At 46.0% G+C, this 27,017-nt stretch overlaps 1 protein-coding gene across 1 annotated transcript in view; it reads right to left on the bottom strand.

The window, feature by feature from the left end:
- tenm2a (teneurin transmembrane protein 2a) overlaps positions 1–27,017 on the bottom strand; it is a gene marked incomplete at its 5' end in the record, with an annotated part of 148,820 nt that overhangs the window by 26,818 nt on the left and 94,985 nt on the right. The window contains 7 exons of the mRNA XM_084550254.1: positions 956–1,150; positions 1,663–1,764; positions 3,737–3,932; positions 4,583–4,788; positions 6,452–6,574; positions 16,882–17,120; positions 26,712–26,943. Of these exons, the coding sequence (XP_084406380.1) occupies positions 956–1,150; positions 1,663–1,764; positions 3,737–3,932; positions 4,583–4,788; positions 6,452–6,574; positions 16,882–17,120; positions 26,712–26,943 (1,293 nt within the window). The remainder of the gene's footprint in view (positions 1–955; positions 1,151–1,662; positions 1,765–3,736; positions 3,933–4,582; positions 4,789–6,451; positions 6,575–16,881; positions 17,121–26,711; positions 26,944–27,017) is intronic.

Raw genomic sequence — 27,017 nt, 5'->3', positions numbered from 1 at the left:
TTGCTCTGCCTCGGTCACTCACACCCTCTCTCTCTCTTCCTGTCCTCTAGTGTGAGACACCCGCTCTCTCTCTCTCTCGCTCTCTCTCCTCCACCGCCACCTCAGGCATGATTGACCCCCCCCGCCCCCATCCCACCCTCACACACACACACATATATTAACAAAAGCGCACGCTCGCACATAACCCCGGCCCTCCATTTCTGTTTGCCTGGCAGAAATGGCGGATCACAGTTATCGATTTTCATGTCTCGGGCACTTCAGGTAAATTGTTTGAGGGACTCGGCTGTGATGAATATCAGATTTGAGACCAAGAGGAGAAGGGGGGGAAAAATTGGATGAGAAGGAGATGGAGGGAAAAAAATGAGGCGCAGGAGAGAAAATGCTGACCTTGTTCTCAGGGCCCTGTGTTTTGACTTCTTCTGTCACTCTTCTCTTTTCTTGCCTTTGTCGTCTTTCTCTCCCTCATCGCCACCCTTGGCACGCTGATTTTCTCTCTCCTTTTCCAATTCTCTCTTTCCTCATACATATTCACCCCGCTCCCTCCTCCCCCCTCCCGCCTCCTCCTCATCCATCGTTTTCTCTCTTTCTTCCTGGTGACTGAGAATATGGCGTGCCGATCCTTCTTAACAAGGATCAACAGCAGCGATTTCAACCCTTAATACCATCTCTCATGCGTTCGGCTGCAGTATCATGCTTCATCTGTATATATGGAGGAAACGGACACTCGCTCAGCGTAAGATTATGCCACGATGAGCCGTCTGAACGTGTGAATGTGTGAAAAGTGTTTGTAGTGCTGCAAGCATTCATGTTTCTTTCAAAAAATACCCACTCTGACACTCCGAAACCCACACGCCCAGGAGGAGAAAAAAACAAAATAAATAAAAAACAGCTGACGCACATTAAACCACCAAACACCCCAGATGATAACTGAAAACATTAACCCTCCTGCTCTCACCCTCTGCGCAGTTCTGCCCTTTGTAGCCAATGGAGCACATGCAGTTTCCATCGGTGCAGGTGCCGTGGCCGCTGCAGAGAGGGTCTATGCACTGCGTGACGGGGACGTCACACTCGGGGCCTTTCCAGCCGCTGTAACACACACAGGAGCCCTTGTCGTATTGGCCGTTGCCGCTGCACAGCACCGGGCACGCCGCTGGAGGGGCAGAGGAAAAAGAAGGAGGGAGGTAGAGATTAAACCCTGTGCATAAGAAAAGAAAAGAAAAAAAAACAATTAACGGGCTTTTTCAGAGGTTCTCAAAGCAGCGAAACGCCACGCTGCCCACCCGCGCGCATCCACACACCGCCTTGCAGGAGGGTGAATAGAGTGGTTAAGGGGCTAGAGAGTGCCAATGACATAAAGAGTAATTACAGGCAGAGGTAACTAAACTATTCATCAAAGCTGTCTATCCCAGGTGAGCACAGAGCCAGGGAGTCGTTAGCTTGGGGAGCTGCCATTCATCATCAGTCGTCTTGTCTCGGCTCCACCTAAGGCCATGCGCCATCTTGCTGCTCTTAATCCTCCCTGCTTTTCCCGCACGGAGCTGAAATGTGTCTGCTCGTCTAATTAGGCGGCGGCTGATTTAAATTTTTTATTTATTTTTCTATTTTTTATATTCCCATCCTTCATCTTCTGAGGGAAGAATCACATTTGTAAACAGCTAATACCTTTGGAGCAGTCCATGCCATGGAATCCCGGGAAGCAGTGGCACACACCAGAATTACACTCTCCGTTGCCATGGCAATTGCGCGGGCACTCTTGCACTGAATCTGTGAAGAAGATGAAGTGAGAGAGAGAGAGAGAGAGAGAGAAAGAAGGGAGGGGTGAGAGAGTTTGATGGTAAGCATCAAAGCTTTCTGTTAAATCGTTGGCACCATTCATTCTTTAAGATGCGACAAATTCAAGTTCAGGGTCTCACTGTCACAGAGACATCAAAAGCAAACGCCCGACTCCTAGATTCCACGATTCCCTTTTCATTGTTTGGGGGAGAACGCACTTTGAATCGACCATTTCTCAAGACAGTATCCCATTACCCATCCACCAATGCGCGACACACTGCACCAGAAGACAGACAAAAGAAAATAGCCCTCTCACACTTTACATCAACATTCTCGAACGCCTCCGTCCTCCTCCGGGCGTTCTTCTCCTTGTTTACTCCTCGCTCTTGCCTGGCCCCGCCGAGGTCATTAATACTTCATCCAGGTGTGGCTGCTCGGCGGAGCTCGGCAGATTTTAGCTGGACTCTCTGAGTGTGTTTCTGGCCGCGCGCTCGCACGGCTTCAGCTGCTCTAGCCACCTTTTAGTGCCTCTTAACCCACTTACCAGAAGGAGACCGGTTTGGTGGGAAGAAATCGGGTCGATGCTAATCATAAGGACTCATTTTGGACTTTTATCCGTCTCTTCCTCCTTCCTTCATGTTTTTTTTTTCCCCCCCAATTTCCACTCTTCTTACACAAAGCATTACTCACCCAACACTCCCCTCTCTTGCTCTGTCTTCAGCCATTTACCCCCCAAAATCTAAGCCCCTTGTCTCCCTCTTACCCTAATGCCACTCTCTCTCTTTCACTCCTCTCTGCAACTCCTCCTCCTCCCGTGCTTCACTCCACTTCATTCCATTCTGGCTTTGCCCCGACCATTAAATCTTTCCTCAAACTCCCCCTCTCGCCACTCACTCTAATTCTGCCCTGGCCGCCTCTGCCTCTCCAGCTACCACCACCGCTGAAAGCTCTACCCCCAGATATTGACAGTGAAGGATCCTTTCACTCTGCTTGACTCTTTCTATTCATCCCCCCTTGTTCCCACACTCCACCACAACTGAAATGTTCTGGGACGCTGTTTTCGGGCCCTGAAATCGTTCAGTTTACAGGCTTGTGGCGCTGGTTTATTTGTATATGTTCTGGTGCCGTGACTTTATCCTCTTCACACACGAGCGCACACGCGACGGAAGTGATTATGTTAAAAAAACAAAAAAAAAAAGGATTTTGTTTTTGAACGCACACAGTACTTCAGGACATGGTTGGTCCAACTGTGTTTTGGCAAGCACAAATCTTACCGCGGCTGTTTATACGGATGCCGAATAAAATCGCCCGATAAGATATTCATGCCCCGCAACATCAATCAGAGCAGAACTTTTTTTGACAATCGCAAAGTGGTTGTACCTGCGGTGGAGCGTTAAATCTGCTGGAAATGTAACTAAACAGGAAGAAGTCCCCCGGTCTATTGGCAACACTGAATTTATTTAATAAAAGAAGATGACCAAACAGACTTATGTTTTCAGCAGTGCTGCCCACATTGATCATCTTTTAAGCATAAACCTGGTGTTTGCCATGTTCACCAATGCTTCTGTCCATCCTGGTAACTCCCCTGGTGATTACTCCACGTGGGGCAAATGCAGAACGCACAGAAAGAATGTATTTATTCCAACCTGAGAAAAATAACTGGATCAAGTGGGTTATTTTTGGACTGATCTGATCAAATTGATAAATTCCTTCTACTCAGGCCAGATTGGCTCAGTCTCTTCTGATTGAGGCGGTTACATGTGGCAGTTTTATTCAGATTCTGCTGTTATTCTGATTATTCGTGGACTACTAGCGTCCATATATTAGTAGCTAAAGTTCCATTTTCTCTTTCTGCAACCGCTATATATATATATTCTGGTGTTAAATCTCATTTGAGCTGCCTATCATTGCTGCACCGCCCTCCCTCCACCTCCCGCAAGAACAAATGCTGACTCTGCCTCACCCATGACATTTGTGCTGAAGGAAACCGTCTCCCTCTCCCGACCGTCGTTGTAGAAAGCCAAGTGCCAGGCACCGGCGTCCAGGTACTGGACAAACACCGCCTCATTGAGGACCACAGTTTGGATGCTCCTCCTCTCCCGCGGAGACTCCACCACGCTCCACTTCTCCTTCCCGTCGAGCCGCTCCATGTAGTCATACTGCGGAGAAGAAGGTGTGAGAGAAAGTTCAATGGAAGTGACAGCGCCCGGAATAAAATCTATGATGCCACTACGGAGTGCTGCGCTGGTACTTTTTAGGCTATGGGAAATGACCCGCAGTTGTGTATGATTGAAGCTTAAAGGCTGGGGGAAGAAAGTACGGCTGACAAACCGCCAGTGAAGCATGAAGAATGCCAAAGAGTGTGCCACGTGGTTTGCCATTTTCTTTGGATTTTCAGAAATTTTTCCAGTAAGTGTTTTTAATTTCTGTAGCACAGTAACCGCAGCTGTATGGTCTTTTAAGCTTAAGGCAGGTCAGAGAGCGCAACAGTTATCTGGATGCAATTATCCCATCCTGCAAATCAAATCCATTGTTAATTGAGTAGTTTCTAATTAATAAGCGGCAATAAAAGTTACATTACTGTGAAATTTAATTAAGTGCAAATCTTAGTCTAAATGAGTTTTTTTCAAACAACTATTATAATGAATCACAAATGAATTTTAAGATGTCCCATGAAGTTTTTTTTTTTTATTATGTGTTCTCAATTGTAGTTGATTAATTTGAAGATTGTTCATTCATTAAGAAGCTTTCATAATGAATAAAAGGATAAGAAACCCAAAGGTGTTCAGTCCAGACATGCGGATTGTACCTGTGCGTGCGAGGGAGGCAGACCCTTGCGAATGTACACGCCGAACAGGGCGTCCTTGCCGAGGGAGATGTTGAACTTGAGGAACTGGGGTTGGCTGAGGTGGAGCAGGGATCTCCAAAACACTCCCGGGGGGACTTCTTGGGTCACCCGCCTCCCGACATCAATGTTGCCCGTGTCTATGCTGCTGTTCCGGCCTGCCCATGGCCCTGGAGCAAGGGGAAAAGAAACTGCATAATCTGTGATTAAAGGCATTGATTGGGGGAGTCAATAGTTAATCGCCACAGTTTGCTTTTGAATAATCTGCTCTGAAAAAATTCACGGCCGCTGAATAGAAGAGGATGAGCGGCGTTAGGTGTGCGAACTGTTTGTTCAGACAATGTGTTGAAATGGGTGTTGTTGCAGGTACATTTGGTGGCAGGATGCTAAATACTGCCTTTGTGTCAAAGCCTCCAAGACAGTTGACTTTGTTTGTCAGGGCTGAAATGGTTGAGGGCTGATGGAACTGCAGAGCAGAGATTTCCGAGCAGACACAGCAGACAGGCACGCACACATCCACACACAGCATCCTGCAATCAGGTCAGTCATCTAACAGCAGAGTGCCGGGGCCCAGACAGAAAAAGACTGAGTGAGAGAGAGAGTGTGTGTGTGTGTGTGTGTGTGTGTGTCTGTGTGCAGAGTAGCGAAGAAATAAAAGTAACAATGAGAAGAACAACAGCAGCATCTGGCCTGACGGCTGGGGAACACAACACAACAGTCCTCTCATTAATACAGAATACAGACACAGAGCAGCAGCCCACACGTACCTATAGTACACGCTGTGTGTGTTACAGAGCGAGATCGAGAGAGTGAAAGAAGAATAGATAGAAAACCACACGGGGGCCTTAAAAGAGAGAGAGGGGGGAGGTGAGTGAGAGGAGTTTTACGTCTGTGCTGACTGAAACGATAAACCTAGCTCGACACAACTCAGCGGAGTGGTTAAACAGCACATACTGATAGCACAGCAAGTACTGCGTCATAAATATTTTAGTTGAGAGAGCCTGTTTGGGTTCCAAAAAAAATCTATTGGACTGTTTTAGTATTTAGTATTTCATACAGCAGACGCAGCATTTAGAAGCCATTAAGGCTTGCGGTATTGTGAAATTTCTTCCAATCTGGAGGTCTGTCCTTCAAAACTTTTTGACTTTTGTACCCCGTCTGCTGCGTTCAGCCTCAAACCAATTTGTTCCCAGGGAAGACATAAACTGTCAAGAATTGCTCAAAGCTTCATTTTAGAAGTAAGTAGTGAGTTTGCCGGGAAGTCCTTAAGGCTTTGGATTAATACACATTTAGCATGCTTATTATTAGAAGCGGGATGGTCAAATTAAACTACATGCTCATCATAATGAAGGAACGTGTCACGGAGTACACAGTGTGGCTCATTAATGTTTCACAGTATTTAGACAACAATAGAGCTCTGTGGCACAGAGAAATAAACCAGGCATTGGCTACTTGTTAGCATCTATTTATAGTTAATTTGGGGATTTTAGCGGGATCTGTTGCTAGGAAGATTTTTTAAAAAAAATGTAATTTGTGCTGCTACAGGCAGGCAGGCTACATTGTACATCAAAACGTGGTGTATGTGTGTGTATGTGTGTGTTCTTGTTTTTATGATGTGTGGGGTCCAAACTCTCGTGGAATGCTGACGTTGTGGGGTCATGCCGTCCTTTTAGGGACTCAGAGATTTTGGGGGTTAAAACCTGTCTAACATTAGGTTATGATTAGTGTTGCAGTTAGGCACTTATTTCAGGTGCTTGGGGTTGCATTATGTCAACGGAAAGTCCTTTCAAAGACAGAATCACCAGTTTGTGTGTGTGTACGTGTAGTTCATACCTCTGCCTCCAGAGGGCAGTGTGGCCACATCACTATTGACAGGCAGGCCAGCTCCCAGTCCGTTGTTTAGCACCGGGCCGTCGGATGGCTTCAGCTGCCACGTCAAACCCAGCAAGTTGATCGCTGCACACAGAGAGATGGAGAGAGAGGATGCGGGGAGGGGGAGGGGGAGGGGTAGGGAGATGGATGGCGGTGAGGACATATGACTTCAATGTAAGATTTTCTACAAGTCTAAAGAGAAGGAGAAAAAAAAAAATAAAAACCTCTTGAAAGCTCATCAAGCAGAAGAAGTACGAGGGACCAGCCCTCTCAAGTCTGATCTGTCATTTATGCGGCAAATCCTGTAGCTTTTACAGAATGTTGCCTTTATACTAGCATTAGTGCTTATCAATCACTATCATTGTCAAAGTGGCAGGTAACCTAAAGCACAAAAACAGAGTCAAGCCTTACAAAACATGCAATTAAAAACCATAAAAACGCCTCTGTTTTTCCCTTCACCTCAACCTCGCAGCCGTCTTTCAGCATGACGGCGTCTTGCGCTTTTATTTGGAAGCCTTTACACCATCTTGTAGAGAACAAGTGACAGATTTCTTTCTGAAGAGAACGCTCCATGACTCTCCTTTCCCCTCTCCTCTTCTTTTGTCCTCTGTTGTGTTATTGTGCGCCGGTGGTATAAGACTGTTCGAGTGTGTTCGCTCTTCACTTTGTCAGCTCTTTACTCTCCCTCACTTCTTTTCCTTCCTTAGCCTCCTGCCAAGTCCCCCCACCCAAAAAAACAACAACAAAAAAACAGGAGAAAGGAAAAACCGAACACTAAGAAAGCTGTTTGTTCCCATGCTATATGAAAACAAAGATCTTTTTCGATGGCAGGTATGTTCTTGTTTGTTGTGAATGAATGTTTTCTATTACTTTTGAACAATCTCTGTGTGAATATTTTAGATCATTGTCATTGTGAAGACACAAAGCACCTGCATATCTTCTATATGTGCTGCAGCCTTTGATGATACACATAGCGTGGATGTGTGATTGTGTACATTATGCACGGTTCTCAGCCGTGGCCTTATCCCCCACCACACAAGCCTTACAACACCTGCATGTGAAGCCCGGGAATCAATTTCATTCCTGTCAAATTCTATCTCCACTTGCCCAGGGTTTGCACACACGAGGATGGGTGTAAAAGTTGCAGAAGAAGGGCATGCAGCTTTAGGATTTGCTGTCGGGGCAGTCTCATTCTCACCCTCGATGTCCCATCTCTCTACCCCTCGCTCGGTTTCTTTGTTTCCTCCTTTTTATTTTTCGTCTCTTTCCCTCCTTCTCCTCTCCCTCGCTCCTGGTCAAAGGAAAGCGCTGACACCTTGGCTACTGCTCGGCCTCCACTGTCAGCTCTTTTTTTTTTCATTTTTCAATGGGGGGGCTGGCATTGAAAACAAGAGACAGAGCAAGAGAAAGAGAGGCAGAGAGAGAGGCAGAGACTACAGTTCTCCCTCTGTCTCTCTCTTCTCTTATATCCACCTCTTGCCCCGTCCTCTTTCATCGCACTGACCTTCATTCCTCCCCTTCTTTTCTTGTTAATTCCCCTTTTTTCTTCCTCCTCTTCTTCTTATCTCTGCCCGTCCTTCCTCGGAGATAACGCAGACATGCATCCACGCACACAAGCAGGTGCACGCACACGCAAAGATGGTATCACGGGGAGAAGTCGATAAAAAGATTGCCTATTGAATCAGCTGGAGACAGTAAGCAATTGCGAGTCTATTGTGACGGCGCTCTCAATCTAGGTCATCCCCAAGAACACGCGAGACAGCCCGATGGCTCGCTTATTGTGTGTGTCGGCCCATTGTGTTTATGTGTCGCTTAGGGTCGGTGCACATGTGTGCTTTTCCTGAATAGTTTTCTTTTCCCCTTCCTTTACCCCCCCCCCCCCCCCCACACTTTTTTTCTTTCCTCTGCGGATGTCTGTGAAATGTTGACCAATAGGTGGCACACTTACTCCTTGGTGACAAGTGCACAAAAGCCACTGCTTTGTCAACAGGTTTCTTTGCAGCAAGACACTGAGCAGGAGAGACAGAGGGAGGAAGAAAGACAAAGAGAGACATTTGCTATCACTCTCCTACCATCCCTCATTTTAACAACACCTCTAAACTTTGTTAGGGTGTAATTTTAGACAAAATGAAACTGCTGAAATTGATGTATTTAGCTTTGTGTTGCCATAATTTTAAGCATTTTCTTTTCTGATCATAATTGCCGTAATTACTGTTTTCGAGCTGCATTGGAAGGCTTTATTAAATGCCATGCCAATAAAGCCTATCTGAATTGAATTCAACTGACAGACTTGGGGAGAACAAGGGAGATAGTGTGACTTGGGCTGTGTTTCTTTTTAATCTCTGTCTTCTCACTCATGTTCATTTCGGCAGACACGCACACACACAAACGCACAAACGCGCAAACACAGACACACACAGACACACACACACAAAGATCACAGAGAAGCAGGTTTAACAAGCAAACGAGTTGGATTAAAAATAGATCAGTTGCTTCATGAGGTTTTTTATGTAATCTCGATGCATAATTCAGGGAGGCAAAGTGCTCGGCAGTATCATCTGCGAAAGACGGCATCTGAAAAAGCTGCAGCACACGTGATCCTGTGACAAGAAAAGGAAGGACGACGGGTGATGGACAGAGGGACTAGCGAGATGAGAAGGAGGAGGTGGTGGCCAGGCTCGGAGACGGGGCCAGCGGTCAGGGGCTCTTGGAGAAATTGTGCCAAACCTCGGCAAAGGGGAGGAGAGGAGCGAGGAACAGAGAGAATACTGGAGGACAGCGAGAACTGAGAGAATATTAAAGAACATATAAAATCCCCCGAGGATGAAAAAAAAAAAAAAAAAGAAAGGGGCAGCAAAACAGGCTACAGATGATGTTGCAGAGAAGAGAGGAAGAGATGAATAAAGGCCCCCGTGGATGAAACGCGGAAAAGAGAAGACGACAGCAAGTGTGGGGGGGAGAAAGATTTAAGGGATGAGTGTATTCATTGACTGGTCGGGTGAGAATATACGGTTGTGATTCATCCTCTGACAGTAAGTGGCTCACAACACAGGCCATCAGACAGATATACAATGCACGTGTGCGTGTTTTGAAAAATATTTATACGTCTCAGAGTTAAAGGGTGTAAATGGATTTCTGCATGAGGGGAAAAAAGAGGGAGGTGGAGACGGAGAAAGGTGACTTTGTGGCACGCTGTGCACTGAGTGTCCCCTGACTGGAAAATATTGTATCATCATCATTCTGTTCTCTGGAACGTGTTCCAGCTGTTCAAATGTGCTCCCTCTCTCTCTCTCTTTCCGCCTCTCAGTTCTTATGTCTCTCGCCCTTTGCTGTCTCAACTCAGCCTTATCATTGCCTATTTACATGGAAGACCCTCTCATTGAATCGGTTGTGATGCCCCTAATTGCACCAAAGGCGGAGATTGGCCTCTTACATATTTATTTTTAATTTTTTTCCTGTGCGCAGTCTCTTGCAATGCAAGTCAAATTACACAAAGAGCACAAGCGTATGCGCTCACACACGCATGGGCAACACACTTTCATTTGTCTTCTCCCCTGGCCATCGTGATAAATGCATATTAACTGTTCTAATTCACCACTAAATTAACAACTCTGACCTCAATTAGGGCAGTAATTGTAGCTGAGACCAGCCCCCTATCCTTGGCTTGGCTTCTAATTGGTTTAGGAAGCCTTTTCTACCTTTCACCCCCCCCCTTCTCCTGCTTCTTGAGGCACTCACTCAGCAGTTGCCCAGAACAAACACATGCACAAAAAGCAGCCACCTAAAAAAAACCCAAAAAACAATCCCCTTCCCTGTGTCTAACTGTAGCACTTGCACCTTCCTCACCCTTAATATTGGAGAGAGTGAAGGAGGAACAGTGTACTGCCCCGGGTTCTCGACATCCAGTCCATTTGAGATTTTTCTTAGAATTTACTGCACAATATCCACTTATGCAATCTATAAATAAAGCAGCCTTTTCTCTCGGCTAAGTTTTGAATGCGCCGCTTGCTGAGATCATTTAGAGTCTCAGACAGAGGGACGGGGGCGGCGGTTGGCTGCTGCCCTCGGGGGTCATATACACTGAGAGAGACAATTTGTCTGCTCCTGAGTGTGTGCGTGGATCTGCGTATGCATGCTGAAAATTGCATGGTATTAACAACAAGCGCGCGCGCACGCTTGCAACCCCCGACGGGACCTCCTCACCCAGCTGATGCAACTGAACTGTAATTGACTGCAACACATAAGGTTACGTGAGTTGCTCGCAGCTCCTACCTGCAACTCACTCAATCATGCAGCCAAAATGGCTTCCTTATTGGCACTGAAACATTGAGACAGCCTGACGCAGATGCGGCCACGAGCTCGAGCGGGGGCGCGCGTGCACCCGCGTGATTGGCTAAATGAAAAGAGATGTGAATCTGAGTGATGTCCTCCTTTCTGAATCCTCATTTCCTCTTCAGATATCTGTACCCTGACCCTCCCTCTCCCGCATCAACCCACTCTGCCTCGTCTCATCCCGCCCTACCTCGGTCCTTTCCCTCTCATCGATCTGTATTAGAAACAGGATATGAGGAACTATGCTATCTTATCACAGATCAGAGAGTGGGAGAGAATGAGTGAGGACGAAAGACGGGGGAAAGAGTACGTTCTGGAGGCCAAGAGACGGAGAAAACTGAAAGAAAATGAGAGACAGCTAGAGAGGAGAGGACAGCAATTTCTTTCACTTCGACTTCATCCATCTCCTGTTTCAGACACTGGACTAGTGAAGCACCACGGGCCTAATTGGACTAACGATTAAGGCCAGATAAGACCCGCACTAATGAATAAATGAATGAGGAAATAACTGAATGAAATGAGCCCATGCGCGCTAATGCAGCCAAAGTGAACACCGTTGAGCAATGACGTCAGCGAGGCAGATCTTCCTGAGCACGTAGAGAAACTCCAAGTATACAAACAGAAAGTCAGAGGATGAACACTGGCATTACAACTTAAACAACTGTGCACCCTGCTTTGTATTACCCGACCAGTGCAGGTGACCCATTCATCCCTCTGGTGCAGATGGTATAGCACCTTGCGCCCGGTCCTGGCCATGCTCTGCCCCCTTTTCCTGGACTGGCAGCGTGTGGTAAGATCCTAACCTTTATCAGTGCGACAGGCCCTGCTGCTGCGGACACACGCTCCACGTCTGATCCTTATGCCCAGGTTCCTGCATTCACCATATGCCCAGCCGCGCATTCACCCGGCGCGCACACACACCAAATATATACGTACACAAACACCCACGCCGCCGTGAGCGACACATCCTGACCTCTAGCTGTTCCACCTTGGATCAGCAGAAGGGAAGCCACATGCAATGTGAGAGTGGACTTTGGGTCAAGGAGCTAGGTTTGGAAAGCAGCCACGTTGTAAGACCTGCAGGTCCAACACAAGTCACCAGCTGACACCGCCAAGATGAGTTTTTTTTTTTTTCAACTTTTGAAAAAATACGGGAGAAAGTACGGGAAAAGTACCGACCTTCTTCTAAAAAATTTACAATCCACTAACTATTTTGCGTTATCTCTTCAACACACGTACTAAAAATACAGTCCCGCTCTGAGAGACGATTGATACAATAGAAAAGAAGAGGAACATATTTTTTTATACAAAAGCTTTTCTGATTATATTTTTTCACTTTTAATAATTCTTTTTAAAATAATGACTGGTTTTACTCCCTCGGGTATCAAAAAATATTCAAATAAAACAACCCAAAAAGGGAACATAACCAATTCAGAACAACTTTGGCACATAATTAGCAACTTATTTGCATTTCCTCATCATTTTACTTTTACTCCCAGAAGCATGGACTTGTGTGTTATTTTCCCAAATCCGCTCTGGGGCTGTGTGAAAAAAAAAAGAATTAAGAACAAATGTTGTATTTGTGCTTGAAAATCCTGAATTAAGATTTGAAATATTCCTAAATATTGCTTTAACGATTTAATGTTCTTCCAACTCTTAATTTGAAAATAATTTTCTGTTACTATTATTATTCAGAATATATAAATCTAGAAAAATTACTGAGCAAATTTAGCTTTAGCTTCGCGCTCGCAAAATCATTAACATGTAACGTTATGTAAGACGACTGTGATATGAATGCACTGAAGTGAGACACTTAGAACCGGGAAGAATGGGCAGTAAGCGATTGTGATCAGTCTGGAACAGCACGACTCCCGTGATGGATGGAAAGTGGTCGGCTTAGAGGCATGAAGGTCACACTCGATGACAGTGCATCTGTGTGTGAGCGTGTGTGAGCGTGTGGGTCTGTTTAATCAACAGACAGGGGAGCTGAAAGTAAGACTAAAAATACACTGTGTCTGCGTGTGTGCGAGTGTGTGTGTGTGTGTGTGTACTCTCATTCATCAGTGGTGACAATACCATGTGGAGTATGCCACTGTGCCCGACAAATTCAGCAGTCACACACACGCACACAATCACACGAAACACTCCCGCAAAGGTGACACAAGCGCCCGCTAGCAAGTTTACTCATTGCAGTCAAGGGCACACCTGTGTGTGTGTGCGTGCGCGCTTGTGAGTGTGTGTATATGTATTGGTATGTGAAAACAGTCCACCTGGACGCAACTAGTTTGACATGTCCTCGATCTTTCATTTATCAAACCAGCCTCTCCTCTCATTTCTAACCACAGTGCATCTCTTCTTCTGTCTGTTTTTCCTCCTTCTGTACATTTCCCGTCCTCCGAGGCTCTCGCACTTCCTCCCTTTTTTATCCCTTCTAACTTCCTTTGTCATCACCCGCCTGCTCTTGTCCTCCAGTCCCTTTCTGTCCTTTCGTCTCTGTCACACTCCCTCTGTTCTCTGCTCGCTGTGATCAATTAGGAGACATTAGTCCCACAGATATTCCAGGTGACAGAAGCCTCAGGAGGCCGCGCTCTCCTTCATCTCTCCTCCTTTTACCTCTCCTGAGTTTCTCCTCTGCACACCTGGCTGTCCTGCCAGTCCCACTCCTCCTCCCCATCATCTTCCCTTCTTTCTCGGCAGTGCAAACAACAGACCTCACTCCCTCCCCGCCAATCTTGCGCTCTCAAGCCTTACGGTGCTGACAGTGACACATCAGCCTCAGCCCTCTCCTCCTCCGTCTCCCCGCTGATCAATCCTTCTTTTCCCTTCCCCTTTACCTTTCCCTCTGCCCTCTATGCACCACCTCTACTCCATTCCTTCTCCTTTTTTCCCCCTCTATCTCGCTCTCTCCAGGTTGCCATTCACAATGATGGACCTGTCTTCTCTCCTGTATGCCAACCGTTCACCTGTATCCTAGCAACCACCTCTCCTTTGGCTCCGGTGCTCCATGCGGAGCAAGCAAACAAGACGCCGGGGGAATGAAGAACAAGCACTCTCGTTTATCCTCCTCCCTCCATCCGTTCAGTCATTCCTTCACACGTAAAGAGGAGGCCATACTCCACTGGAGTTTGGAACAAAACTCTTAAGCTGAAAATGCAACCGCCCGTCCTCACGAATATCTAACGCATACAAACACGCACAATATACAGACACGCACGGACTCACAGCTGCACATGCTTTTATCCATTTTGTGTACATGTGTGTGTTTATCTCATCCTCGTGGCTCGGTTCTAAGAGTAGGAACCAGTGAATAAGCTTCAAAGAGAGACTGGCGGCCGTGCTCCTGAAGCATGCCGCCTTTCTTAAAGGTTCTCAGCATGTACACGTGTGTGTGCTTCTGGAAGATTGTTGAGAAATTTTTGAAGCTTTATTTGTGGTCTTTAAAAAGATGAAAAATATGAAAGAAAGAAAAAGAGAAAACGAAGAAAAAAAATAAAACTTTGAAAGCCGGCACACCCCTCAAAGCCTCAAAATCAGATGCGCACACATTGTGAGCGCACTTTTCGTGGGAGGCAGGAGTACTTACACACATGCACGCACAAACACACGCACCAAAAGAAAAGTGCTGCTCAGGCACATGTGTCCCGGTGTAATTTATGAGTGGGCTCCTGGGCGGACGCCTCAGAGGGGTCCTCTTCACGCTGCATGGCTCTGGGTGCTCTGCACAATTCCCCCAGTGAATGCTGGGCCCACACGCGTGCACACACACATATATGCGCACATACACACCCACACACACCCCCACACACACAAGGAAGTACAAAATCCCCCTTATGAGTAGTGAACTTGCTGCACGATTAACGCTACAAAAAGCTAGGTAAACACAAGGGTTTCAGGCTTGGCAGCACTGCTACAGCTCTGTTCGGCACAGACAAAACACCAGAGCAAAACATTTCCTTACAACCACTGGAGAGGGGCCCCGCAGTTAGCAGAAGTAATAATAACAATAAAATATCATTTTAGTCTTGTTCAGCTTACTGAATTATAGCCAGTTGGACAAGTACGTTGGTGGTAAAGCGCATACGTTTGGTATATAATAAAATAGAAAACAAATACACGGAAAGTGGAGCTTAAAGGGAAATGATAAGAGACTACTGCAGCTCCAATTCTATTAGAAATGCAGCATTACATAGTATTCTTGCACAGTATTTGGATACAGTACACGTTTCCTTCCTAAATACATTTAGAAATAAACTAATCTGTTGGTATGGTTAACAAGCTGATATTACCAATTAATAAGACAGACACTCTCACTGTTGTTAACAAGTTGCATGTATCTGGGAAGTACCAAATTGGTGCAACAACTCTGATGTAGTTGTAAAAGAAGTAACGGCAGCAATTAGGCTCGGAAACAGATGTTCTTTCGATAATTTTCCTAATTAAGTCTTTATCTTTAATTAACAATTATATGTTCTGATAAAAACAAATATTTGTGTCGTTAATGAACCAAGTGAACTCCTGCAAAAAATTCCAAATTGCCTTTTTGAGTTTTCGATATTCTCTCATACATCCCTGCCCTGTGTTGGTGGTTGTGTTGGTCTGGTGGGGGTGTGGGGTGTGTGTGTGTGTGTGTGTAGGGGGGGGGGGGGGGGGCAGTGTTGCACTTTGTGATAGTTGTGGCCCTCCTTCCTCTCCTCCCCACTCCTGTTTTTGCAGCTCCATATGTGGCTGTCCAGTCCAGTGTGACTGTGTAAAGCTCAGGAGAGGATGGATCTGTCTGTGTGCCCCAGGCAAGGGGCCTTGATCTGTTCTGGAGGACACACACCGCTCTCAAGGGCATTCCAGGGGGGACACACAAAACACACAAATACACACATATTGGACACGGGCGCACACGGTGCGCGCACACACACACACACACACACACACACACAATCTGGCCACATCCAGATGAGCAGGTAGGGGTGGCTACGACCCATACATACAGAAACTCATTATGGATGGATAGACGGATGGTGATTTATAAATAACTAACTATATATATATATATATTTATAAATAATGTAAAAATATATTAATAATGTATGTAGAGGTGATGAGGGGGTTGTTCTTTCTGCTGATGCCACTGTTTCCTAAGATCCTCCCATCTGTTGACTCTGGTCTCTGGGGTAAGAGGCCAATCAGGGGCTCCGTGGCACATCTGCCTCCTTGCACACACATACACACAAAGACACACACACACACAGACATACTTACATTTTCTCATTTTCTGTTCCTCCTCTTTCTTTATCTCTCTCTCTCAAACACACACACACAGATAGACAGGTCTGCATTATCTTGACCAGCGAATGAGGTCAAGAAGGAATAAAAATCCGTGCCCACGCGCACTCCCACGCACTCTAAGCGACGCTCTCGCTCTCTTCCACAGATCCACCAGCAGACAGCCATCAGAATCTCCTGATGTGCTCGGTAAGTGCTCTCCTCTGAGTATCTGCCATTCCTTTAAGTATGACTATCCTGCGTTCTGCTCCAGATCAGTGCAAAACATCCACTTTCCTGCTGGGTCTGTTAGGAATTCCTACCTTGACTGATACCTGCTCAGAGAAACAGGCCCAGTATGCTGCGGTTTATGTATCTTCCTGTCTGTTTGACTGGTTGTTTACTGATGCTGAGTTGAAGCCAAGGCTCCTGCTGAGGCCGATTTTGACAGCGCACCACAAGACTAAAGTGACAAAGCTAACGCCTTCTGAATTTACTTTGTGTCCATGACAGGCTGCTAGCTTGGATTTTTTTTTTTTTATTGTGGTGTAGAAAGAATACAAAGAATAAAGTTCATGCATTGTCAATCAGCCCAAAGCAAGCTGGACTAACCAACCTGAAATAAAAGAGTTGTTTATGTGTGCACTAGCTTGTGTTACAGCAATTCATGGCTATTTATATATATATATATATATATATATGTGTGTTCTTCTCAACAAAAGAAACCCTCTAATTAACACATGTGAAACGCAATTAACCCTCTTCATGAATAATTTATACTTTATATGCGCGCGTTCACTCACCAATGAAGTAGGACAGCAGGATGGCCAGCAGGGCAGCGGTGGCGATGGCTGTCACCGCGGCGCATTTCCAGCTGCAGTACTTGGACGGCTTCTTTAATTTGAAGGCTGAGCGGGAAAAGGTGTTTCTGGGTAGCAGGCGAGGGGGCGGGGAATACACCGTTCCCGAGGTCAGAGGATAACCAGGAGAGGAGCTGCTGAAGAGAGGGGTAGTGCCGGACGACGTCTTGAACAAGAAGTGCCTGGAGAAAAGAAAAAAAAGGGAGAAAAAAGGTCATTCCACGTATAGAAAGAGAAATGATTTCAGTTCATACTTTCTATACAAGATAACTTGTTAGCTCTGCGAGAAGGTAAACACACCAATCTAGCACCTAATCATTGCTGGAGTCCAGATGACAGGGTCACATACGTGTGAGTTTCTGTCCAATTTTTCTTTCCGATGAACCTTTCCTGCCATATGGGTCGGAACATCCTTGAACTGATTGTGTCTCCAATTCCGCCCTGTTCCAGTCCAACGTCTCTTTTTAACCTCCACCTGCTTTACCCTTTTTTTTTTTTTTTCTTTCCTTTTCGTGCCCTCGCTTCTCTTCCGTTCACCCCACTTACGATTCCTCGCTCGCGCCCTGGATGGCTGGAGAGGATCAGTGCCGTCCCCCTTTCCCGTCCTCATTGTCCAGGTGGGGTCAGAGCTCAGGGAGAGGATAAAAGAGGGATTTGAACCATCATCCCATTGCTCATATTACCCATTATCCTCTGCTATCACCGCACCTGCTCACCCAACTCTTCTCTCTCACAGCTCTCCCTCCCCTTCTCCGCACATTTCTCATGTGATATTTTCTCCCTGCCACTCCGCTCCTTCTCCTATTCTTCAGCTTCTTCTTTGTTTAATCATGTGTTTTCGCCGATCTCTCCTTAGAAAATGCCCCCGTCCCTCCTTTCAGATTTTTCCTATCTGACCTTGAAGGCACACTGTTGCTTTAGAAGAAAAAAAGAAAGGACTCTCTTTTTAAAGGACAGAGTAAGAAGGACTTTCGTGAAACCTTTGTGACATCCTTTGTGACACATGTGAGGAGTAAGGCGCTGCCCCTACACAGACCCCAGGTGGTACGACAGAACCAAGCCCTCAGGTGAGTGCTACATATCAGAGGGGAAGGTCACTTTATTGCCTTGGAGTTGACTGATGAAAAAAAAGAGTTTACGTCTACCGGATTTTGTAGAACTTGCTTGTTTGTGTGTTTGTGAGCGTGTGCACGACCGCCCTTCTACTCCTATCCTTGTGATTTTTTTCTGACCTTGGCAGGAGGGACATTTCAGCAAGGAGTGGAAATTTTTGTCTGATCTTCACTTCCTCAAAAACACAGCCCGAGTCGTAGGGCCTTGGCGTCAGGTGCTCTTGAGAGCTAATGGAATATTCTCGGATATTACAACATGCCATTATGTCTTTTCCGTAACTGCTCTAATATGATAACATTACACTCAACAAAGTAATTACTGTGATCTGGAAACGTGTTAACATACTCTGACAGGGAGAAAACAAGCCAACATTTTAACTAGATTACCTTTACCACTTTATTTGGAGGCACACGGGAAAACTACGCTAAGTAAAGTAGGTCAGAGATGAACACACAAGTCTGTCTTTTAACTGGGATGTAGGATTTGTAATTATTTCACCACCTGTTCTCTCTTCCTAAAATTTGGCCACATCCAATAGTTTGTGGGAAAAAAATTGACTGCATGTCTCTTTAACTAATCAAACTTCCTTTTTATTTCTGCAATATTGACATATCTTACCAAATAAATGGTTGTGAGCCCAAATTAAGTCCGGCAAGTCTCGTGTCAAGTCCTGAACTAGATCGGAAGCCAGCCCAAAGTTTGGTGATGTACAAAAAAAGGTAACGGTGAGTCGGTGACGCAGTCATTCACGTCACCGGTTCTAATTGTCCGGCCTCAGGGAGAGAGGTCCCCCCATATCCGCTGGGTTCTACACAAGGTTTCTTCCTGATAAAAGGGAAGTTATCCGTCCCTCCACCATCGCCTTAGTGCTCGCCGTGCGTGCTCTGGGTTCTGTAAAGCGCCTTGAAACAATTTGTAGTGTCACCGATGCTATATAAATAAAAACTGAATTGAACCGAACTGTGCACCGTGGAGTTGAATTTGGTTACAACGATATTGGCTCTGATTGCTTGTGGGACAATCCAATTGCATGCCGAGGTATTTTTATTTATTTTTTTATCTGCGCTGGTTGAAACATGCCCCATAATGAAATCCAAAGGGCGTTCTACCACCCACTACAGGCAAGTCCTAAATAAATCATGAGGGAATAAACCAACAAAGCATAGGCTAACATTATTGCGAGTCATCCGGTAACAACAGGTAGCTAATGTTAAAATATAAAATGTAAAAAGACATTACCTAGGATACAAAACATTGTGGGCAAACATTTGGCCACTATGCCGACCACGGCTTTTTCATCTCATGCTCTCAGTGCTGAATTGATTCTAAGTCTAGCCGAGCTGTTGCTGGGAAATTGAAGAGCTATCTAGCTGCACTCCCTCTGACAGCGTAATTTTTAATGTTTTGACCAGGGGATCATATCAAGCATGTCAATACAATACAAAGCTACGTTACAAGGTTTTTCTTTGTCAAATGGAGTCAAGTGGATTCTACGAGATATATGTTTTGTCTTTGCTGCCTGAACCGAGACATGTGACTCATATCTGAATAGACGTGTGTCACTTGCTGTCTTCTTTCTTCCATAGTTCACTCTCTCTCTTCGTTTTAGACGGGCGAGTAGGAGCGGACCAGTAATTACCCACCACTGTTACTGAATCGGATGATTGGATTTAAAACTGTGCTTAAGTGCACTTTGCGGCCTCCTATCTTTCCAGTGTCTTTAATCACTGTGGCTTCTTCTTAGCGGTGTGTCTGTACATGTGTCAGCCGGTCTGAAAACAGTCGGTGAAAACAGGTGATGTGCTCCGAGCATGAAGATTTGGTTTGGGAGCGCCGTTCCACTCTCTGTCAATTATTCAGCCAGTCTGTGCTCCGTCTCTCCTCTTTCTCTGTCATCATTTCATGCCACTTATTGTTGGATTCTTCTCTTTTTTTTCCCCTTCCACCTATTCCATCCTCCTTCCTCTCCCTTTACCTGTCAAGGCAGGCAGCGTGACAGCGAGGAAAATAGGCGAAAGGGAAAGGCAGGAAGGAAAAAAAAAAAAAAAAAAGAAGAATACTCCAGACAGATAGAGGCTGAAAGAGCACGAGGAGATGGCACGCAAAAAAAATAAAAAAATAAATAAAATATGAGGTTATTGTCTAAAAATACCACACTCTCAGTGTCACCGCCATCAATTTTATTATGCATGCATAAACCCTTACTCCCCCACCAAATGCAAGAATGCACATGTATGTGTATATGCACAAAAGCACACTCTCCAAGGTCAAGCAGCATGTGTTTTTCGCTTCAACTAATTTTCACAGGCGTTGACGCGCTGTGTGATCGCAAGGCCAGCGGTAATTAATTACGTTCCTCCTAATGCGTGTGTGAATGCAGGGAGAGGGTGAGCTGGTGAATTGCTCGCGTTCTGTGCTACGCGGTGCTTATGATTCAATGTGCCGGTATGCATTTGAACCTGCACACTGATTTCATTTTATACTCTGGCTTTGTTGTTTGTGTGCGGAAGCTCCACTGCGAGCTTGGTGTGTGATGGGAATATGTCTATGGGCCATACTAATTACAAGTAGGAATGGAAAGTGTCTAATGTGCTCTGGGGAGGTAATTGACATTGATTTATGTTGCCTAGGACTATGGAGGGGTTCTATCATAGCAGGCAGCCGGCAATCACAACTCTGTATCATTAGGCTGGGGCGTGTGTGTGTGTGTGTGTGTGTGTGCTTGTATGCGTGTTTGTGCATTAGTGTGCGAATATTGTGGAATTTTTGACAGTGGTCCAGCATGGAAATGTCAGACATAATTAGAGAGAGCTGACAGAGATCCCCTTAACCAGTGCCACCTCCCCGTCATGTATCCTGTCTCACGCATGCAATACACTCGCATATGGAAAGCTCGCACACTGACACACATTTGCACAGACTAAGACATAGGCACACGCCCACGCACCGACGCAGAAATTCAGGAGGGCATTTTTCCACGGCATCGCCCTGCGTGTGCAATCAAATGTTTAATTTGCATCCTCGTCGAACCGACAGTGACCTCAGAGACAAATAGAAGACGGAGATGAGGGCTACAGATTAGAAGACAGACAGGGAGAGGAAGAGAGGATGCGTTTTCACTCCGTTCCAGTCCTGTTCCCCATTGAGAGAAGAGGAGGACCTGGACAATTAACCACAGAACAGAGAGCATGCTGGGTAATTAGCAGGAAGTCAAAGCTCGCATTCCCCCCCGAGCGGGCGAACACGCGCGCTTTTGCATGTCCACGTGCGCGCGCGAACACAAGCGCCGCGCACGGCTCACTCTCTCAGCTCTCGCAAACATGTGGTCGCTCAGGATAGCACTCCGAGAACCACCATCAGATGTAGAGGACAATTAACGGAGGTCGGCTCGGCACGGGAGTGACTGAAAAGCGGCCAGATATGAGAACGAAACAAAGGGGTGCAGAGGATGCTCAAGGACGGCGTCTTGAGAATTGTCGCCTATTACAGTTGTAGCGGGGAAACAAAAATTGGCAGATGGACACGGCGGAGTGGGCATTTGCTGAGAACCGCTGTGAAGGAGGACACTGAGAAGTTGTGAGGCTGACTGATGTTCATAACAAGCTAAAATATTAAAATCTATTACTCATGCATCTTTGATGATTTGCTAAAAAACTGAGGCAACATAAATGGTAGTGTGATTTTCTGTCTATTTATTTATTTATTAAAATGAACCGAGGACTGAAAAGCAATTCTACTTAAGTTTGCTGCAATGGAACGTGTTTACCTTTGGACATTTCCTCCCACGCAACTGTCTACAAGAAGCTGTAGGTGTGCATGACCTCTGCAATCAAAGGAACGGGTGGCGAGTCACAACCGGGACGTTTTAATTGAACAGTCGAGATCATGACTTGTTAAGAAATAATAATAATAATAAGATTGACTCTCTAAAGAGGAGTTAAAAAAATTTGAACCAGACATGTCTTGGAGCCACTATCTGCGTTTGCTCCTGCAGTTTGTGTCTGGTATAGATAAACATTTTTGAGTTTGCTCTTTAAAATTAATTGCAGATAAAAGTGAATGTTCATTTAAAAAGTAGAGAAGTTTGTTTGGGTAATACCTCTGCATAAAATTGTTGGATACAACAGTAAATACTGTATGAATGCAAGGTTGTGTCATTAACAAGCCTTGCATAATATTATGTAGCTCCCATGCGCGTTGCAGCAGTGCTTCCCGGGCTGAGAATGGATCATTTCGCTGTTCTCCTTCTTCTTCTTCACCCCCCGTGGTTCCCACAGGTAGCAGCTTCGTATCTGTCCCCACTGTAATGCATTTGAAAGTAATCTATGGTACCCTCCCGCTCCCAAACCCACCCTCTGCTGCTCTTTCCAGATAAATTGAGATGCTGCAGCCTTCTCAGCGATCTTAATTCTCCCCTAGAGTTGCGGCCCATAGAGTAGCGAGCACGGGGTGCGGGGGAGGGGGGGTGTCCCGAGATCACAGAGAGAGATTGAACCTGGCATCAGGTAGCCAAGAGGCTCCAAGGGACCGATTGGAAATCAGGGTCTCTCTCAGAGAAATGCCGCAACACATGTACTCACATGTGCGCTCGCGTTCACACAGAGGAATGCGTTCGGTCTCGCTGGTTCTCGCTCACGCGCACACACATACATACACACAGTGGCAGCAGCAGCAGCCATCTATAGTCATTTATCTCACACAGGTAAATGTATCCATGTTCTACGGGCCCCAATCTCCCTCCCCTGCCTTTCTATCTTCTTTCACACACACTCTCCAAAACAATCTCCTTCAATCACCTCCTCTCTCCGTTTCTTTGCCTCTCTCTCCGCCTTTATCTCTCCCTCCTCTACCGTAAACCATTCCCTTCCACCCACCCGCCTACCCTGCTCTGCCGACTTATATTTCTTTGCTATATCACCGCCGCTCCCCTCCTTCATCTGTTTCTATCTCTCTACGTCCCTGCCAGTCATTCAAGCCCTGGGGTGTTCTTAGGTGATCAATCTTCATCCTCTCAGGGCTGTCACACTGTTGGGTCAAGCCAAAACACACACAGATACACACACCCGCACACACATTTACTATAACAAGTGGAAAACAAATGCCAAGATTTACATATGATTACATTGGGGAGCGGTCACCATCAGAGAAAACACACATGCTTGGAAACAATCATACACACAAATGCACACAATCCCGCACACACACACCCTCCCTCACATGAGCAGGTTGCTCATCATTTCCTGTAGCGGCTGGTAATAATGAGATAGAGGACAGGCTCTGCCAGTACGGAGATGGTGTGACTCTTTGGCTCTGTCTGGCTGGCTCTGACCCAGTCACGAGCTCCAGCAGCTCCAGCCAGCTCAACCAGCCTCCTCCACAGCCTGCACCAGAGAGGAGGGCCCAATCTGGGCTGGAGGGTGGAGCTGGAGACTCTGTGTGCGCAGCTCTGGGCTCCATTCACAGCGACGGGCTCCGAGCCATGCCCAACCCCACCACCTGAACATGACCAAATACTGGCACTGCGGAGGTCTCGACAGCGTGTGCGCGTGAGACGCTTCATTTAAATCTGTAAAGATGGCAGTCAACAAACAGCCTCGGAGGAGAGAAGATTAATAACTTTTGTTCACCCATGATCACTGCATCATTTGTAACAGCAGAAATCGCAAAACTCCGAGATGTCCTCAAATCGTGATATGGCGTACGTGTCATCACCATGGCAACGCAGGTCTGGAGAAGCGGCTGCAACTTGAAATAGCTTGTTTTTTAAAGATGTAGGTATTCTTGTTCGACACCACACTTCCTCTTACCCATCATGCATCGGCTGCGGGCACACCGCATCAGCACAGGTTGAGTATAGACCTGAGATCAGTGGGGCTGAATTAAACATGGCCAGGCCTCATAAATACTGCACGGGGCCAGCACTCTGGGGAGCTTATCCGGGCCCATCAGAGCTGGAAGCCCCAGCGCCCAGCAGGAAAAACATAACTACAGCTAGCAGAGTAAATGCTCAGAGAACAACGGCGTGCATGCTAGCAAGCGTGTACGGCGCTTCCCTCTCCCTGCATTCCTCATGAATAGTAATACCCCGCATGAACGCTCTGTTTGCCTGCTAAGTGTTCTTTGTGTACTGGCAAATGCACATGTGTAGCGCGTGTGAAATGGTTTGTATTTCCTGCTCCCTCTCTCCAGGTATCATGCAAAATAGTTTTGACACACGCTCGCGTGTTGTCGGCGTCCTGCTTGGAGATGAGGTGGAGAATACATCTGAGCGGCACACTTTTGTGAATCACAGCTCAGAGCAATTTTCATGTTGGGGTGGGGGTTCATATATTGGCTTAGATTCATGGAGCGGAGGATTTCATTGATATTCTGTGGATTTACATGATATTTCTGTGCTGGTGCGGTTCCCCCGGTTGTGCAGAGGACCTGAACACAAAAGTCTCAGTCTTTCTCTGTCTTCTGAGAGTATACATGTGACTACTTTAGATGAATATTAGAGTCTCTGGCGTTCATCCAATTGTAACTAGAATTGTGAATTTATAAACGAATCGCGGGGGAGACTAAGAGTAATTTACTGAGTGTTAGGTGGGTGTAAAGTGGTCCCAGCAACATTTGAAAGAGCAAACATATCCAAATACATAAGTCAGTTAATTCAAGTGCAAGTCTACGATGAGTGGATTAATTTGTGGAGGCAGGATAATGTGTGTGGCGAATATACCAGAGTAAAGTTTTGTTTTGAATTTGCATTCCTGAGAGAGTAAGAATCTGTCCTAACAGTGCTGACCTTTCAAGTAACGGAGAGTTCATAACTTATCTGTGTCATGCCTTACAGCTTCATATAGGCCAAGAGCAGCTCTGCCAGAGTTTAAGCAGTTTTTGGATTAACATTTACTCTGTTATAAGATGTTGAGGCACAGCTACCCAAAGCAATGCAGGAGGATGATAACACTATTATTACTGGTAAATCAAGTAGCCCACTGGCTATGCCTTGATGAGTTAGCTTCAGGGTGTTATGGTTCTGTGTTTTGATTCCTGTGTTCATGTTTTGAGTTTCGTTCATGTTTTTCAGTTTCCTGTTTTATTTTGTTAAATTCTTGGTTTCCTGTCTTGAGTCCCTTCCTGTATCTTCCCGCCTTTGTGATTGTCTTCCCCGTCTTGATTGGTTTCACCTGTTTCTCGTCACCTTCCTGTCCTGTGATTTCCCACCTGTGTAATTGTCTGCCCCGCCCTGATTGTTTTCACCTGTGTCTCCTCTGCCCTTGCGTGTGTGTGTGTGTGTGTGTGTGTGTATATGTAGTCCTGCTTTTCCCTTTGTCCTCTGTCACATCATACTGTTTTCCACCATTTCCATGTGTTTCCTAGCTCTGGTCTTGTTGTGTCACATTCTTGTCTTTTTGAAAGTTTTGATTTTTGTTTTTGTTTCTCCTGCCATCTCAGCAGCGCTTTGTGTTTCCTTTTGTTTAATTAAATTTTGCTTTTGCCTACTCCTGCCTCATCGGGTCCTACCTCACCTTGAAAATCCATGACACAGGGAGCAGTAGTCAGTGTTTCGATGCTTGTCTAGATAAGAGATATCCAGGTATATACGAAACAAGACTTACATGTCATTATTGCCCCACTAGCAACCCTAGACATGTTTGAGAGAAGCCTACGACTGGACATTCTCAGTTAAAAGTTTAAAACTGCTCAAATGGCTTTGTTTCAGGTATCTGACTTGACAAACACCATGTGTTAGGGGCAGCACAGTGGTGCGAAGGTTAGTACTGATGCCTTACAACGACTGGGGCCTTTCTGTGTGGAGTTTGCATGTTCTCCCTGTGTCTGCGTGGGTTCTCTCCGGGTACTCCAGCTTCCTCCCACCATCCAAAGACATGCTAGCTAGGTTAATTGGTGATTCTAAATTGGGCGTAGGTGTGAGTGTGAATGGTTGTCTGTCCCTCTGTGTTAACCCTGCGATAGACTGGCAGCCTGTCCAGGGTGTACCCCGCCTCTCGCCCAATGAAAGTTGGAATAGGCTGCAGCCCCCCCCCCCCCCCCCACCCCAACCACAGGGGGAGGACAAGAGGTTAAATAAAATGCATGAATGAATGAATGAAAACAATGTGGGTCCGACAGGGAAGCACTTGTTTCTGTTTGTCCTTTTCCTACAGTATAGATATTTGTTTATAGAGATTAGTTACCACTTGTTAGTCACAAGGAGGTTCCAGCACCATTAACATGATAATAACCGTTTACATTTTCAAGTGTGGCCATGGACTAACTAATGTTTTATGCTACTTTATTTGCACCGGCCCGGCTTTCATTCATTCACGAGGTCACCGAACAAATTGCCTGCTTTTCTTAAATTTGTATCCTCAACATTATAATGTGATGTGTTTTCTTTTAGTCTGAGTCAGTAAACAGTTCTGATTCAAGGGTATTTTACTTCACAGCTCTTTTTTTTTTTTTCTTTCTCAGTATTTCTGTCTGACACCACCGCTCCGTGCTCACAGGAATGGTGTTGAAGCAGCACGAGTCTGACCTTTCATTCCTCAATATTGATTACTCAAGGCTTATCCCACTGCTGTGCCTACTGTATGTGGCTGCAGACACCGGCATCAGGTAAACCTGTCAAGTACAAAAACAGAAAAAAACAAAAAGCGAGAACATTTTCTTCTGACCTGGTCTCCAGCGGGACGTTACTGTTGAGCACCCAGCTGTCTTGTAACTGGACCGACTCAGGGGTGGTCGGCCCATCTCCAGTGCCGGGAGCAGGGGCGTGAATGGGATTGCGTCCCCCTCTCAGGGTGTTTCTGTTCAGACTGTTGGCAGACTGGTGGGACAAGGTGTGGTGGTTGTGTGGAGGCGGCAGTGGAGGCCGTAGTGTGGACTGACTGTGGTGGTTGGCAGCCCCTGCACAAAAACAAGAAAGGAGTTTAGGATATACACTTCTTTATCAAAGAGAGTCTCAAATGAAAGAACTCGAG

This window comes from Chelon labrosus, assembly GCF_963514085.1.
Source record: "Chelon labrosus genome assembly, chromosome: 8".
NCBI classification, from domain to species: domain Eukaryota; kingdom Metazoa; phylum Chordata; class Actinopteri; order Mugiliformes; family Mugilidae; genus Chelon; species Chelon labrosus.
The sequence above is the reverse complement of the archived record's forward strand: the minus strand, read 5'-3'. Positions and strand labels throughout refer to the sequence as shown.